Source organism: Clupea harengus, chromosome 10 (genome assembly GCF_900700415.2).
Source record: "Clupea harengus chromosome 10, Ch_v2.0.2, whole genome shotgun sequence".
In the NCBI taxonomy this organism is placed as follows: domain Eukaryota; kingdom Metazoa; phylum Chordata; class Actinopteri; order Clupeiformes; family Clupeidae; genus Clupea; species Clupea harengus.
In genome coordinates, this window is record NC_045161.1 from 8,273,397 (window position 1) to 8,287,845 (window position 14,449).

The 14,449-nt window shown below is 41.2% G+C and overlaps 2 protein-coding genes across 2 annotated transcripts; both read right to left on the reverse strand.

Annotated features, from left to right (window-relative positions):
* Window positions 1-5,394: 5,394 nt before the first annotated feature.
* Window positions 5,395-7,734, reverse strand: foxd2 (forkhead box D2). Its single transcript, XM_012820680.2, has one exon. It carries the CDS (start codon window positions 7,304-7,306, stop codon window positions 6,194-6,196), a length of 1,113 nt encoding a protein of 370 aa, XP_012676134.1. The 5' UTR covers window positions 7,307-7,734; the 3' UTR covers window positions 5,395-6,193.
* A 4,319-nt stretch (window positions 7,735-12,053) lies between these two features.
* Window positions 12,054-13,319, reverse strand: foxe3 (forkhead box E3). Its single transcript, XM_012820722.2, has one exon. It carries the CDS (start codon window positions 13,317-13,319, stop codon window positions 12,054-12,056), a length of 1,266 nt encoding a protein of 421 aa, XP_012676176.1.
* Between the last annotated feature and the right edge of the window lie 1,130 nt (window positions 13,320-14,449).

The following is a 14,449-nucleotide window of genomic DNA, read 5'->3' on the forward strand; positions in this document are numbered from 1 at the left end:
CGTTTGCAGAATGTATTAGTTGAACTGTTGTTATTTATTTGTGTACATGTGGATGCTAAATAAACATACATGCCCATTCTGTTCACACACAAGAGAGCTACAGCATGCATACCCTGGACAACAAATAGAGTAAACAATTCGCTGCATATATTGGATGTGCATGTTTAATGTTACCAGAGTCCTATGCAGACAGAGCTGTACCTCTGTCCATTATGAGCTGGGTGGTGAGTTGTACCCCAATTGTGTGTGCCCCAGGGAGGCTGTGTGCAGCCTCAACCACAATAAGTCGTAGATAGACTACAATACCTCTACACGAGCAGGAATACAGGGCTTGGAATGGGCACGTAGTCAGATTATCTAATTATTTTTAAATACCATGCATCACACCATGTTCGTGCCAGCTGAACGAGAGTGGAAGAAGGAAGAGTTGGCGACGTCGCCGCAACCCACTGTCTAGCTCATCACCTGTTCTCGCTGGCATGGTGTTATTCCAAGTAAAATCCTCCATATAGCCTATGGCATCCGCATGAATAACCATTATGTGTTCTCGGTGTGTGGGATGTCGGGAAGCAGCAGGTTTCCGTCAGTGTGTCAGCGTGTCAAAGTCGATGGGGCGCGCACTTCCAAAGTTAATATTTTGTTTCTAGGGAAGAGGGGAGCTCTGTATCTTCGCTTTATTTACACATTCTAAATTAATTAAGCAGAGGATTCCTCTGTCCGCTGGAAAAACATGGAGGAGGTGAAGTGAAGCTGCTCTAATTTATTGTGGCCCAACAGCTCCTCTCCTCCAAGCTGCAGTGCCTAGGGACCCTGGCCGCCGGCATTCCTGCAGTATGTGAGCGCAAACTCCTCTTGTCTGTTTATTTCGGCCCATTACATGAGACGGGCGTGGAGACGAGGAAAAACTGCGGGATCTAGTATTGCGAGCAGACGGTGCATGCAGTGATCTCCTCTCCCACTTAATGGGACAGCCCAGTTATAAAAATCTCCGTTGAAACTGTTACTCACTCCCACAGTGATAATCGAAGGCGATTATCCAAATCGCCCAGCTAATCAGTTTAATTGCATACATAAATTGTTTCAGACAGCAATAAAGCCAGTTCTCCATGTTAATTTACCCAAATTCTAATGATTCGTGTATTAAATTACATTATATGGTGCCGTCTGCGATTTTGGTTTTCACCTCTAAATAGACTTGCCTAATGAAATAAAACCTTGAATTCGTTCTGCCATTACAAATAAAACGTGACATTAAAGTTAACCAATAACATTATGGAATTAACATTTGATTGATAGCACACAGCACAGATGAAGTCTTTGTTGTTTGTGTGATGTTTACACACACACATGGCCTATTATGACTTCCAGATTCACCAGATTAATGGTTGGGTTTTTGTGTCTAAATTATTAAGGAACCCTCCCGTGAAGGATGTGAAGCCAGGCAGTGACAGAGATAGTCTCAGGCCATTGAGGGCGTCATGACTGCTAGCCCTGAAGCAGGTGCCCTCAAGTAGTTCCTTGAAGATGCTATGTGATACACTCATCCCGAATTAATATAGACACAGGGATACCATCACTTTCTAATTATACCACTGAGTCGGAATGATGTGATGAGTTATGAGTTGGCGCAGTTAATACAGAGTGCAGTCTAATCTCAGAATAACTATTCTGTAATGACAGATTATATAGGACATTATAACATACACTTAAACCATAGCACTCAGTAATAAACAGAGATTCATTATTCGCCTGTTAGATATTTAAAGTGAAATTACTCGGTACATTTTTTGTGTATTATGTTGTTTCTTAATAAATAGCGAATTTGGGTTTCTACACTTCATAGGTGACATACTACTACTAATAATAATGATAATAATAAAAACAATATAGACATATATTGTCTTATATACAATCCCACTCTAAAATAAATGTAGGATTACGGCATTTTACGAATGTATCAAAGTTCTTGTAATTACAATTACATTGAGGCTATTGTAAAAAGTAAGTAAAACGAAACCCAAATTTGCAACTAATGCAAATAAAAGAAATGTCCATGGGTAGAATACCTCTTCTGCGTTTTAGTATTATTTTATTTTATTTATTCGTTTACTCTTTTTGGACTCAGGATAACAACCCATTCCACTAAGCTATACATTATTTCTAATACACTTTTCCGCTGCGCGTCGGGGTCCGGTCGGGATTTGTTTTCCAAGAATGACCGGTAGACTACACTATCTCTTACTAATTTCTTGAACAAGTCGTATTCAGACATTATTTACGGTTAATGTTGCACTGGTTGTGCTAGCCTATACTCGCAGGAGAGGAGGACAAGTGGAGCAGAGAAAAACCTTTGTTAAAACCCTTGATCCTTGGGCGATTTCAGCAAGCTATCCTACTCTATAGCGAAGAACTATATATAAAACAACTAAATAGTTCCACATCCATATTGAATAAGTAAGTTTAAGCAGTACAATAACACATTATCCATAGTCATTGAGTGCAAATCATAGTATGTTTTACCATCTAAATACTTTTGGCACCTCACACCAGGGGCAATAAATTAAACTTAACCTGAAACCAATATCACCCATAACGCAGTGTTTATCAAAACCGTCTTTTATTCATAGCCGGCTTTCAGAAGGCCTTGTGTTATGCGGTCAGTGTGCCTAACACGACACAGGGGTAAAATACAGGCCGCAGTGAAACCTCATTGGCGGAGCGCGCTCTAATCAAAGAGCGTGTGGCGGAGAAGAAGTAGGGAGAGAAGCAGATCGGCCAGTCATTAAATCGGCACTGGAGGCCTTCCTCTCTCGTTGCGAAACGCTAGCATGTAGCAGTCCGTTTTTAAAGATCAAAACACAAAAACAACCACAAATCTGTTTTCTAAAAAACATAGTTCGAGTGACGAGAAAAATGTTTTCCATGCAAAGGCTGTGGGTGGTCTTGCATCTTGCAAGCAAAAAGAAAAAAATCGAGACAGCAATTAGAAAGAGTAAAGACTTTAGAGAGCCGCCTTAAGACCTACGATTTACACGTTCGATTGGATTAAAGGAGCTATGATTTCTTACCGAGAGTGCAGCGACACAGGATTGGCCTATTTTCCACAACAGGCTCTATTCTGAAACACCAACCTGTCACCTGCGTATGAATATTCCAGGCGGATAAGTCAATTGACAACTCAGTAAATGCAAAAGGTTACAATTCAAAATTACTCTATATAAATGACTTAGATATTCTAGCACGACATTTAAGCACCACAAAACAAATATATTATATAGGCTACCTTGTACATAAATGCCCTTCTATGGGAAAGATACATGTATTGCCTCATAATTTAATCTAATAATAATTCTAGTTGAAAAAAGTCTCTCGTCGCTCCCTGGTGTGTGTGTGTGTGTGTGTGTGTGTGTGTGTGTGTGTGTGTGTGTGTGTGTGTGTGTGTTTCCAATAAGTGATTTCTTTTCGTGATAGTGTTCGAAGATTCGAAGGACACAAAAACTTGTTTACCTTTTAATAGTCTTATTATTGTTTGGCCGAGTTAAATGTTTATAGACTTCTTCTAATTGCACTAATACATGGATGAGCCGTAAGACTAGTTCATCTTTATCAATGCCCTGTACTTGTGTTTACAGCTCCTCGGTGACAGCAAGCATTTTCCAAATGGTCCCTATAGTCTTGCTGACCAAGTGAAGGGCCTTTCTTTCATTTTTGTAAGAACTCACTCCAAATTGTTTCCCCTCTGAATCGTCAGTTCACATTTTTCATTATTTTGAGAAGTAAACAGACAAGTTAGAATTAACACAACAACCCAGTGTCTTCAAATAGGCTCCATACGATAGGCGAGTATTAGCATAGCTCTGAATTCTCATCTCTTATAATAAAATGCTCGGCTACTGTCAATCCTACAAATCCGAGGAGAACTGAATGAGATTGACATCCCAGTCGGCCCCACCAAACACTTTGACCGGATCTTTTGATCTGTTGGTTGGTTAATCATTCAGTTGGCCTTTTTTCTTTTAAGACTCCATGTTTTATTAGTAGATGTGTTCTTACTCTTACACTGGTCAATTTATGCACATTGTTGTGTTTTGTTATATTTGCTATATCCTTGTGGCTTTGAAACAGACTTTGAGCAGTCATCACAGCTCCGTTGATCAATGGCTGCGCATTTAGCAAAATTGCTAACATAGATCTCCATAAAGTGCAAAAGAGGAAATGAAGAAGTATAACAACTCATCTTATGCACTGGAGTTCCCCTCGGAGTCTCAGACTACAACCAGAAGTTTGGTTGAGTGTGTTAAGGGTGTCAGGCCTCCCACCCACCGCTCTAATGATCAGCTGTCAGAAGCAACCCACGAGGTGAATTTAACCATTTGCACACAGAGCTGGTAAATAAAAGAGGCTTTATACCTCCCTGGACATAAGACCATGTGCTCAGTCGACTCAAAAAGAATCTGTTTTTTTTGCTATAGGCCTACTCGGAGAAGTCCTGCTGTCTCCTTTGTACGTGTTCCGTAACAGGACAGATGACATGAAAGCGTACAAGCGAGCGTCTTTTAAGAAGATCGCTTTTCAGAGGTAAATGTGTGTGGCTTGTCCCAGGAGACCGCTTGCTGGGTGTTCATTCAGAGCCAAGGGAGCGCGTCTTCAGCACAACATCAACAAACTGGCAAGAAGGCGCATTAACGTGGATTAGAGTCCAAAAGGGGGGAAAATGCTACTACAAATTAGCAACGAATCCCCAAGAGATCGTGGGTATCCATGTAGAACTCTCACATTCAATTACAGGCTTTCAAGCCGTGATGTCCCCATTCATTTGCCGCTTTGTTACTCGCCAAATAGTACTCCATTATCGTTGCCCCCAAGAGCCACACAAGAGGAATAGTTTGAATTTAGCTTATTTTTAGCGTGAGGCATCACTGGCAGCCTACGTGAAATAGCCATTGTTTTCCCACCGATAAAAGAGACACACCGATGTACATTTTCTGTATCGACAGGGCATGGATAATCGGAATTAGAGTACAAAATGTCACAGCAAGTTAATGACTGAACTTGCAAGAAATAAAGCCTAAATCTGCCTTAAGTTGTTATGAACTTTACACCTGATGAATGTGAATATATACTAATATATATGACGTATTATCTGTCCCAACAGCAAATGAAACAGTGGGCCTAGTAGCATAGTGCATGGTAAAGGCCACATCATTTACTCAGTGTTTATAATCCCACAAATATTAGTCGTGTACTTTAAGGTTTTCTATTTCTAAAAGGCATGTTTGAAGTCCTAAAACTAGGCCTATACTGTGATAGTTCTAATAGCAACTGATGCTGTTTGTGATGAAAGGGTCAAGAAAGAGTTCATCAAGTAAACAAAAAAGTTTAGAAAAACATATGTAAAATTTCACAAACATTTATTTTTTGTCGTTACAACAAAAATGACCCATGGACATTAAGTGTTTTGTCTTTCTTTACACATAACTTTTCACAGATTACTTTCAATAATAGCCTAGGGAACGTATGCACAACAGTCAAACAGGAGAGGTAATGCGATTTACACCAAACCACATAATTGCCTATTGACAAAATAAAATAATATAATTATAGATTCACCTAAACACCACTATGTGAAGAACAAAGGGGCGAGTGGGAAATGTTAGCCTGTGATCTATTTACAGCCCCTACCGTCTCCAGCAATGTGCTTCAAAAACAATTAAAACCTGAGTATTCAGTCTCGGTATTAACAGTGCTTTTCACAAACTCACATAATATATAAAACAATGACATATCAATGAAAAAATCTCAAATTATGTCAGCCAGCAAGAAAATGTATCGCATCTGAGCAGAAGGACATGTTGGCTATTTTTTCTATAGTCAAACAGCTGGTCTTCCGTTTAAAGTTGAAGCATCAGGCCACAGGCCGACGAAAGTGAGACTGCTCCACATTTATTTTTTCGATTCTTCATATATTCGTCTAAATAAGTTTCTCCTATTAATCAATTTTATGCTATTTACATATTTACAATTCATAAATATAAGTAGCCTACCGTGTTCATTTGCTTTCTCTTATATTATTTTAGGAGAGTGGAGAATAAAAGTCTTAGTTACGCAAAGAATATTTATCCTACCTTAACAAATGACGACAATACCAGAATGGAATAAAAGGAACTCTGTGCTTTGGGGGCCTGACCCCAGTTTAGAAATGGCAATTGTTCATAGCTGTAGTTTTGCTTGTGAAAGTCTGTGGGGTCGGCTGTAGCACACTTTCCTGTGCGAGATTCAAGTGGTTTGAAGCCGATACGAGCGAAGGGGTCAGCATAGCCAGGATCTGCGTCTGGCTGCCTTGCTGCGCGGCGTATGGCGAGGCCGTAGGGTTGGCTGCACCAATGATATTGTCTATAGAGAAAGACGGCCGACTGGGAGTGCTGGTGTCTGTCTTGAGTGGTGGGAGCCCGGGAAGTGTCGGGCTTAGCTGGGGGTAAAATGGCTTTCTCAGTTCAGCCCCCAGAAGCGAGGGAAGAGAGTGTGGCGTGGAGAATATGGAGGCAGGGGAAGGGAGAGCACAAGGTGCATTTTGAAAAGGGAAAGCGCCTCCAGGGTGGTGTGGATGATATGGATGGTGAGCGTGGAAATTCTGCAGTTGAAGACCATAATTATAGCCATATGGGCCATAGCCGAACCCTGGCAAGAACCCCCCGACGTCCCTGAGAATCTCATTGTTTTGGTGACGCTTGAAGCGTTTTCTCCTTCGCAGAAAACTCCCATTGTCGAACATGTCGGCTGAATCCGGGTCGAGGGTCCAGTAATTACCCTTACCAGGATTGCCGGGCTCTCGGGGAATTTTCACAAAGCAGTCATTTAAGGAGAGATTGTGACGAATAGAGTTTTGCCAAGCGGGAAATTTTTCCCGGTAGTACGGAAACCTGTTGCTGATAAACTCACAGATCTCGCTGAGAGTTAAACGTTTCTTCGGACTCTGTAGAATAGACATTGTGATTAGGGCAATATACGAGTACGGGGGCTTAACAAGTGTATTCTTACTAGGCTTTTCTGTTGTCATGTCTCCCGTGCCGTCATCTCCCCCGACTCCTACTCGGTCTTGTGGACTGTCCAAGTTGTTGTGACCAGGAGAGGAAGCGCCTTCGCCTGCATTCTGAGACAGATTATCGTCCGAGTCATTGTCCAAGTGGAAATTGTGGTGGTGTAGATATTTTCCGTCTTTGACAACAGCTATGTCTCCGCCAACCACATCTATATCCACATCATCTGACAATGCCGAGCTGTCGGACATATCCGTACCCAGGGTCATATTGGACGCGTCTTCTTGTTCTCCTTTCCACCGCTCTGCGTCGCAGATCTCTCGGTCTCTTTCGCCAGTCAGTGAGTTGAGCACTCCAAAAGAACTCCCGCTCCAAAAGTCAAACACGCTTTAATTTCCCTCTTCAGTTGCATGGGAAACGGCCCTATTATTGAACAATCTGAAATAAAGCACTACATTACCTATCTGTATCACTGATTAAAACTCGTCACTGGAGGTGCAAATGAGTCGATAAAGCTTACAGACTAAATATAACTCAGCGAGATCATATTCCTCCGCAGATGACACAAACAGCCTCTTCTCAAGCCACACGAAAATAATAGATATCGGCTGGGATTGCTTTCGAATGTTCCCACCCAAGTTTATTTTAGTTTATGAAAGTATTTTGACGCACGGGCACGTCTTTTGCTCTCAGCGCGAGCAACAGACTCTACCCTCTTGCGGCTTTCAAAAAGTATTTATTTGACTGTGTGGATCACATGACCACTATGTCACACTACCAGGAACTAAAGGAAACGGTCGAAGACAGGTCGGGCGTAGTGGGAATCTTCAAGGCAATGTGCACAGCACCTATGCCTGAATTTGAAACATGATGGCATATATCCGTCCTAATCCAGGTATATATATCGAAAATTGCCATACATTTAACGTTAGTCATTGGTAGTGCACTGCATCCATTCTCACAAAACGCTTGCTGAAATTGACATAAATACAATTTGAATTCTACATCTGTCAGCAAATAAGGCTCCTTTAGCATATTTTCGAGGACATATCCACTGAAATGTCTTGGGGAAGGCTAATATATGAATCAGCATGTTTATCAGTTATCTAATTTGGATAATAACTTACAAGTTCTCGGAATGTGTAGCCTGCAACATTCTTTCTGAGCACCAGGCTGATTTTCAAGTCAAAAGATACAAAATATTGAGATGATCAAAAATGACATATGACATATTTCTGTGATAGGCTACATTGCCCTATAATGTACATTATTCCATGATTGAAGAAAGTAAGAATAAAAACAGGCACATCATTATCTAAATATATTTGTGATCCTTATAAATTGTGATTGATTAAAATAATTAATGACAAAATGAATTCTAAAACTAATTTTATGTTTAAACTGTGACAGTTGCATGCTGACTACACATTTCAGTGGGCAGCTCCATATAGTTTTCGCAGCTATGAAATTAGGCCTGAATTATTTCTGAATAAATATTGCAATTGCAATTAACTTTGATTACGTGTAGACATATGGCTTTGATGATAATGATAGCAATAATAAATTACAACTCTGATTAATGGTAATTTAGCATGTAATTTGCCAAATTGAAAAGTTATGTTGAACATGTTTGCAGGCAGTTACACGATTGTGTTGCTCTCCTTGCTGTCCATACCTGTCCACACATTTAACTTTTTAAGAATATTCTTTGTTAGTTGTTTTTTGTCTGAACTTTTTGTCAGACCTTTTATCATTGTCCTTCTGTTTCCAGATTATGCCTTTATACTCAGTGGGTAGCTATTTTCAATTGTATTAATTCAATTGAATGGGCTACAATTCCTTGTTTGTATAATTCCCTCTTCCTAGCTTTAGTAAATTGCAATTTTCGCTATTTTAAACAACTTGATTCCAATATTATATTTATCTTAACATTGGACTAAACATTATCACCTCGTTCTTTACGTGGCCTTTTACTGTGCAAATAATCGTATGTAAAACTACAGGTCACTCGCGGTGCGAGCTCTCATATTCGCACTCATACAACCAGACAGAAAATGAATTTGGCAATTTAGGTACTATTCCATTTGTCTTTAGAAATCTTAACAAATCGGGAAACACTGGGAATCTTTACGCATCCCACTCCTTAAGTGGACCCCTCAGGCTATTAATACCGCATCCCTTCTCACGGGTTTTATGTTTTGCTTGACAAGAAATCATAACACCATCCATCCACGTTTTCCACATAACTCACATACACTCCAACACACATGAGAGACGGACACACACATGCAAGCACTCCACAGCAACCTGCTTCAATTCGTCACCGTCATACTAAGAGCAGATGACAAGGTATGCAGTGTGCAATAATAATTCTACAGCAGAGGATTTCAACTGGCATTCCAGTCAGCGGTGCTATAGGCACTTAAACCCACTACGCTTAACGTACATCTAAACCTCATCTGTCTCTCTTACTGGAGGCTTCCAGTCGAATGCACGGTCCATTACTTTTAGTGGACTGTAAATTAATATCAACAGTAATGATCCATAATGAGCTCTGGCAAAACTCTGTAATGATTATACATTTCTCTGTTTGTTCCTAAGGAAAACAAAAAAAAATCGAAAATGGCCTTACTTTCAGTGTAAGTCATTGGCAACGCACTGCATCCGTTCTAAAAAAAGGCTTGCTGAAATTGCACAATAAAATACAATTCTACAACTGTCAGCAAATGGGCATCCTTTTGCATATTTTCTTGGACATATTCACTGGAATGTCTTGGGGAAAACTAAGAGTTTACACAGACCTGTTTAATCAGTGGCACATGACTCAAATGAATACCGAATTGTTTGGCAGAAGGATTTATCCAAATGAAAGACGCAAAGAACGTTTAAACGCATAGTCATTTCAGAGTTCTCTCCAAACTGAAATATGGAAGCGTCGCTTTCAGGCATCCCTCATGCGGAGAATTGTGCCTTATGCCGTAAAGGAAAGTCGAGAGCCACCAGGAGTAGACAACGACCTATTCTGTGAATTCATTATCTGTCTGGCTTACTACTGGGCTACTGCGAGTATTCAGCAACTGTTTGACTCTGGACTGTTACTTTATTTCATGCAAACATGAATTCTTTTTTGTTAATGCATGTCCTTAATTCTTTTTACATGCAGTCAAGTCAAGGCCACAGATTTAGATTCAGGGTGATTCGCGAGGTGGTTTCCAGGACACCAAGATAATCTTGCATCTTCAAGATTTAAGTTCTGTCAAGTTCATTCAAACGTGAAGTCTACTCTAAGAACGTACTGTTCATGTTAAGACACTGACATCTAGCGGATAATTGTGGGTTGGCACTGTCATCAGCACTCCGAGTCTACGGTTAATTTCTGAATACTTTCTATTCGACAACTCACATAAAACTTGTCCAGTATGTTCCAGTTCTGTAGGCTACTGAATATCTCATATTAATGTTAAAAACGCATACAATAAAACACAATTAAATACATACAAAGAAGTATAATTTAATGTGGCACGTAGAAACTGAATATGAAGTTCAAATAAAGTTATTTGAACCTCTCGTAGAATTGTTTTAGGCCTACTTGTTACACGGCGTACAGACCTAAAGTCCTATCATTTAGTCTGAGTCGTTCAGTTTCCGTGAAAAGGAAATGTCGCGCTACAGCCGCTCATAGACTTACAATGTCGCGTTGGGATCGTGTGGACTGATTTGAAGAAGCTATCCACGCAAATATAAACCACAAGAGGTCGCTCACTCGTTGTCGAAAAATACACTGAAACCAACCGTTGCGGCTGAGAGGAGAAGGCTCTTGTCACTAGCAATATAATGCAATGTAATGTTTACTTGTAAGAGCAGTCACAGAATCATTACAAACCTGAGTAGTAGGCCTAACGTTCGAGGATGTTTTCAGTATGTGAAGTTGGCTAGTAGTAAACTGAAAAAGAATATTTTTTCGAAAAAACTAAATCCTTCACTTTGGTTGACATTGTAGTGTGTATTGTGTCTTCTCAGGAGTCTGTCTTTGGATAGCATGGGCTTATGGAGACAAGAAAGACCCCTACTGGACATTCATAGACTATGACTTAACAAAGCTTCGGTCATTCTTAGTTCCTTAGATCTCAACGGATTGCCTATACCGCTTCATGAATGTACAGGCGGCTTCGGTACATCCATTCCCAAGGTCTGGATATTGTTGATATCAAAATAATACGTAGATCTATTTTGTGTTTGTTTGACTTGAATACATCAGTCTATTGGCGTTAGGGTGGGCCTACATTCTGTAAAGTCAAGACCATAAAACATGTAAGGCAACTACCTTAAAATGTAGTCGCAATGTTAAACATAACCATCAAATGCTTTAAATGTAGCATGAAGATGGAATAAATATAGATTTAGATGGAATACAATTTGATAGACCTCCCTAAATTATGTTCTGTATTCCCCTATATGGAGTTGATGAACTAGTGCACACATAGATTTGAGCAACAAAAGAATGGCTATACTGAGAGGGTATTCATGCCCTGTAAGAACTGAAAACGTAAACATAACACCATGAATTAAGCCGAGAGTGACATGGCAAAAATAATTCGTAAAACACAGCCAGTCGCAAGATTTTGGATATACCACAATTTATTAGCTAATATTTCAATTTATACTATACAGCAAATATCATTTAAAGACATCTACAACAACTCACATGAAAATTATACATTTAGAAAAACATCTTTGGCCAATATTATTTCATTGGTGTGGTTACTCTCGTTTAAATATGATAGTAGCCTAATTACGAAAACATTTCAAGACTTTTGAGACACACGCACCAAATTAATTCTCAATACATAGCCAACTCTTTTTGATTGATATCAACAGGTTTTAAAAAAGCTATTCAAATGTCCAACATTTCCATATAGAAGGATAACAAAAATCTAAAACACCAAAGTACTGGAATGTATCTGGTATCTGGAATGTACTGGCCGTTCAGTCTCTGAGTATTTGCATGTCTCTCTCTTACATATACCGCTCAAGGCCTGACGCAAAGTTGGTCTGTCTCATGTAAGAGTTGTTATACGAGTTCATTGCAGGGCCAGATAGTCCAAGGAGCTGTTCTGTGTGTTCGGCACAAGATCCAGAGCGCACAGGAGGTAGCGAGATTCGGTTGCCTGTGCAGTACACCTGTGAGCTACCCGGTGAGAAACCGGATTGTGAGACTGTAGGTAAGTGAGGCGGTGAGGCCGATGTGGTGTAAGGGTACCCTGACGTGAGATTTGATGTTAGGGCGCCACTGTTCCTACTGAGCATGTTTGCTGTGGGGTTTACAGATTGCGTTTGAAAGCATGAGGAGTCATTGCCGGTGACTGAACAGCTGGCCGACATGCCCCCCAGGTCGCCACTGCCCAAACCCAGCGCTTGAGGGTTGAGCTCTCCTCCAGGCCCGCTCTGCATGACCGATTGCTGACTGATGATGTTGTCGATGCTGAACATCCTCGGCTGTCCTTGACCGACCCCGGCCGATGCCTGGTAATGATGAAGCATGGCTGGGTGAGGAGACCCTGTCAGCTGTGAGCCGTAGCCGGATGCCATTCCAGGATACAGCGTGTTAGGGTATGTCGGTCTACCCATTGGTGCTGGCGTAAAGGCGCTGGAGCTCTGCATGTAGCCGGGATACGTACTCACGTCAGTTCGCTTGAACCTCTTTCTCCTCCGCAGAAAACTACCGTTGTCAAACATGTCTTCAGCTGCAGGATCTAATGTCCAGTAGTTGCCTTTACCTGGCCTCCCGGGCTCTCTTGGAATCTTTACAAAACAGTCATTTAAAGTTAAGTTATGGCGTATTGAGTTCTGCCACTTCTTGGAATTCTCACGGTAAAAGGGAAAGCGTTCCATGATGAATTTATAGATACCACCCAACGTGAGTTTTCTCTCAGGGGAGTTGGCTATGGCCATGGCAATTAAGGCAATGTAACTATATGGAGGCTTTCCCCGCTGTACCGGCCTTTTCCTACGTCGACTCCCACTTGGCGGCAGATGCTCCTCGGTTTGACCCAAAGACACTCCCTCCTCCCGGTCAGTGTTGGGACTGCTCCCCCGCGGTTCCGACTTGATGAGAACCCCATCTTTGGTTCGAGCCTGATGCAGCAGAGATTGAGGTATGGGCGAGTCCAGGCTAACATTGGGTGATACCACCACTGGACTGGCAGCCTCGGCTGGCGAGTGCTGCGACTCCGCCGTCATGTTGCACATGCCCGAGAAGTAAGAAAAGTTAGCAAGATTCATAAAAGTAACGAGGATTTGGATGGGGTTGTAAAGCCGCAGTCCCAGCGCCACCTGAAAAAATTAGACACCATAAATGGCGGGCGATGGTTTGGTTAAACGAGCGCCTTGAGTCCACTAAACTTGTACTGATGGTGTGATTCTCTCTCTCTTTCTCTCTCTCTCGCCTCTGTCTATGGGTAGTCCTCTTGCCAGGTGTGCGAGTGAGAGGCCGACAGTTTTATAAGCCAGTGACTGAGTGACGACACTGACTGCCCCATGACGATTAGAATGGGCTAGGTCTCTCCCCACTGACAAGGGGTGCATGTTCAGATGTTCCCAAATGCCAAAACACGGCAACATTTCAGTCCAGCAAATTCATTTCTTTAATATCACCAATGTGGAAAGCAGATGTGCACCTATCATCCACATAAAACAGTGTGAATGGAACAGGGAAATTAAGACAAAATGGAGCTTTTGAATTAGTCAAATATGGTCACATTCAGGTAGGAGGCTCATTTTAATTTAAAAGAAAACCTATTTTCTTTTTTACATAATCTCAAACATTTGATGTTTCTGCAGGATACCAGTTATCTGGAATATACATGTTTAGATAAGCGTTAAGATAAGGCCAATTTCCCAAATGAGCTCATGTAACAATTTAGGGCTTAGGGCTAAGAGCAGAAAAGAGGGTTTAGCAGGTAAGGGATTATCTACTTTATGAAGTGACAAAGTGACTCAATTCAATGGCACACCCCTCCACAGCCATGGGTCCTGTTCCTCTTTGAGATGTGCTATGTACCATTTTAACAGCAGTAAATAAGTGAATTCCCAGTGTTACATCCCTATTCAATCCAACATTGATCAGGTAAGGTCACCTATACATATATTTCATCACAACAGGGCGATTAAACTGGCTAATCAATCCATCCTTCTCTGTATGACTCTCTCTCTCTTTCTGTCTGTCTCTCTCCCTCTCTCTATCCCTCTCTCTCTCTCACTCCCTCAGTTTGCTCAGACTTCAGTGTATATCCAGGCCAGAAATAACACCAAGGGAGTCAGCTACGGGCTTCTCAAACCAACACTCAATCCAGCAATTGAAAAATAATAACAGACTTTTCAAAACAAGCAATTGAGCTGTGAAAGCTTCAGGG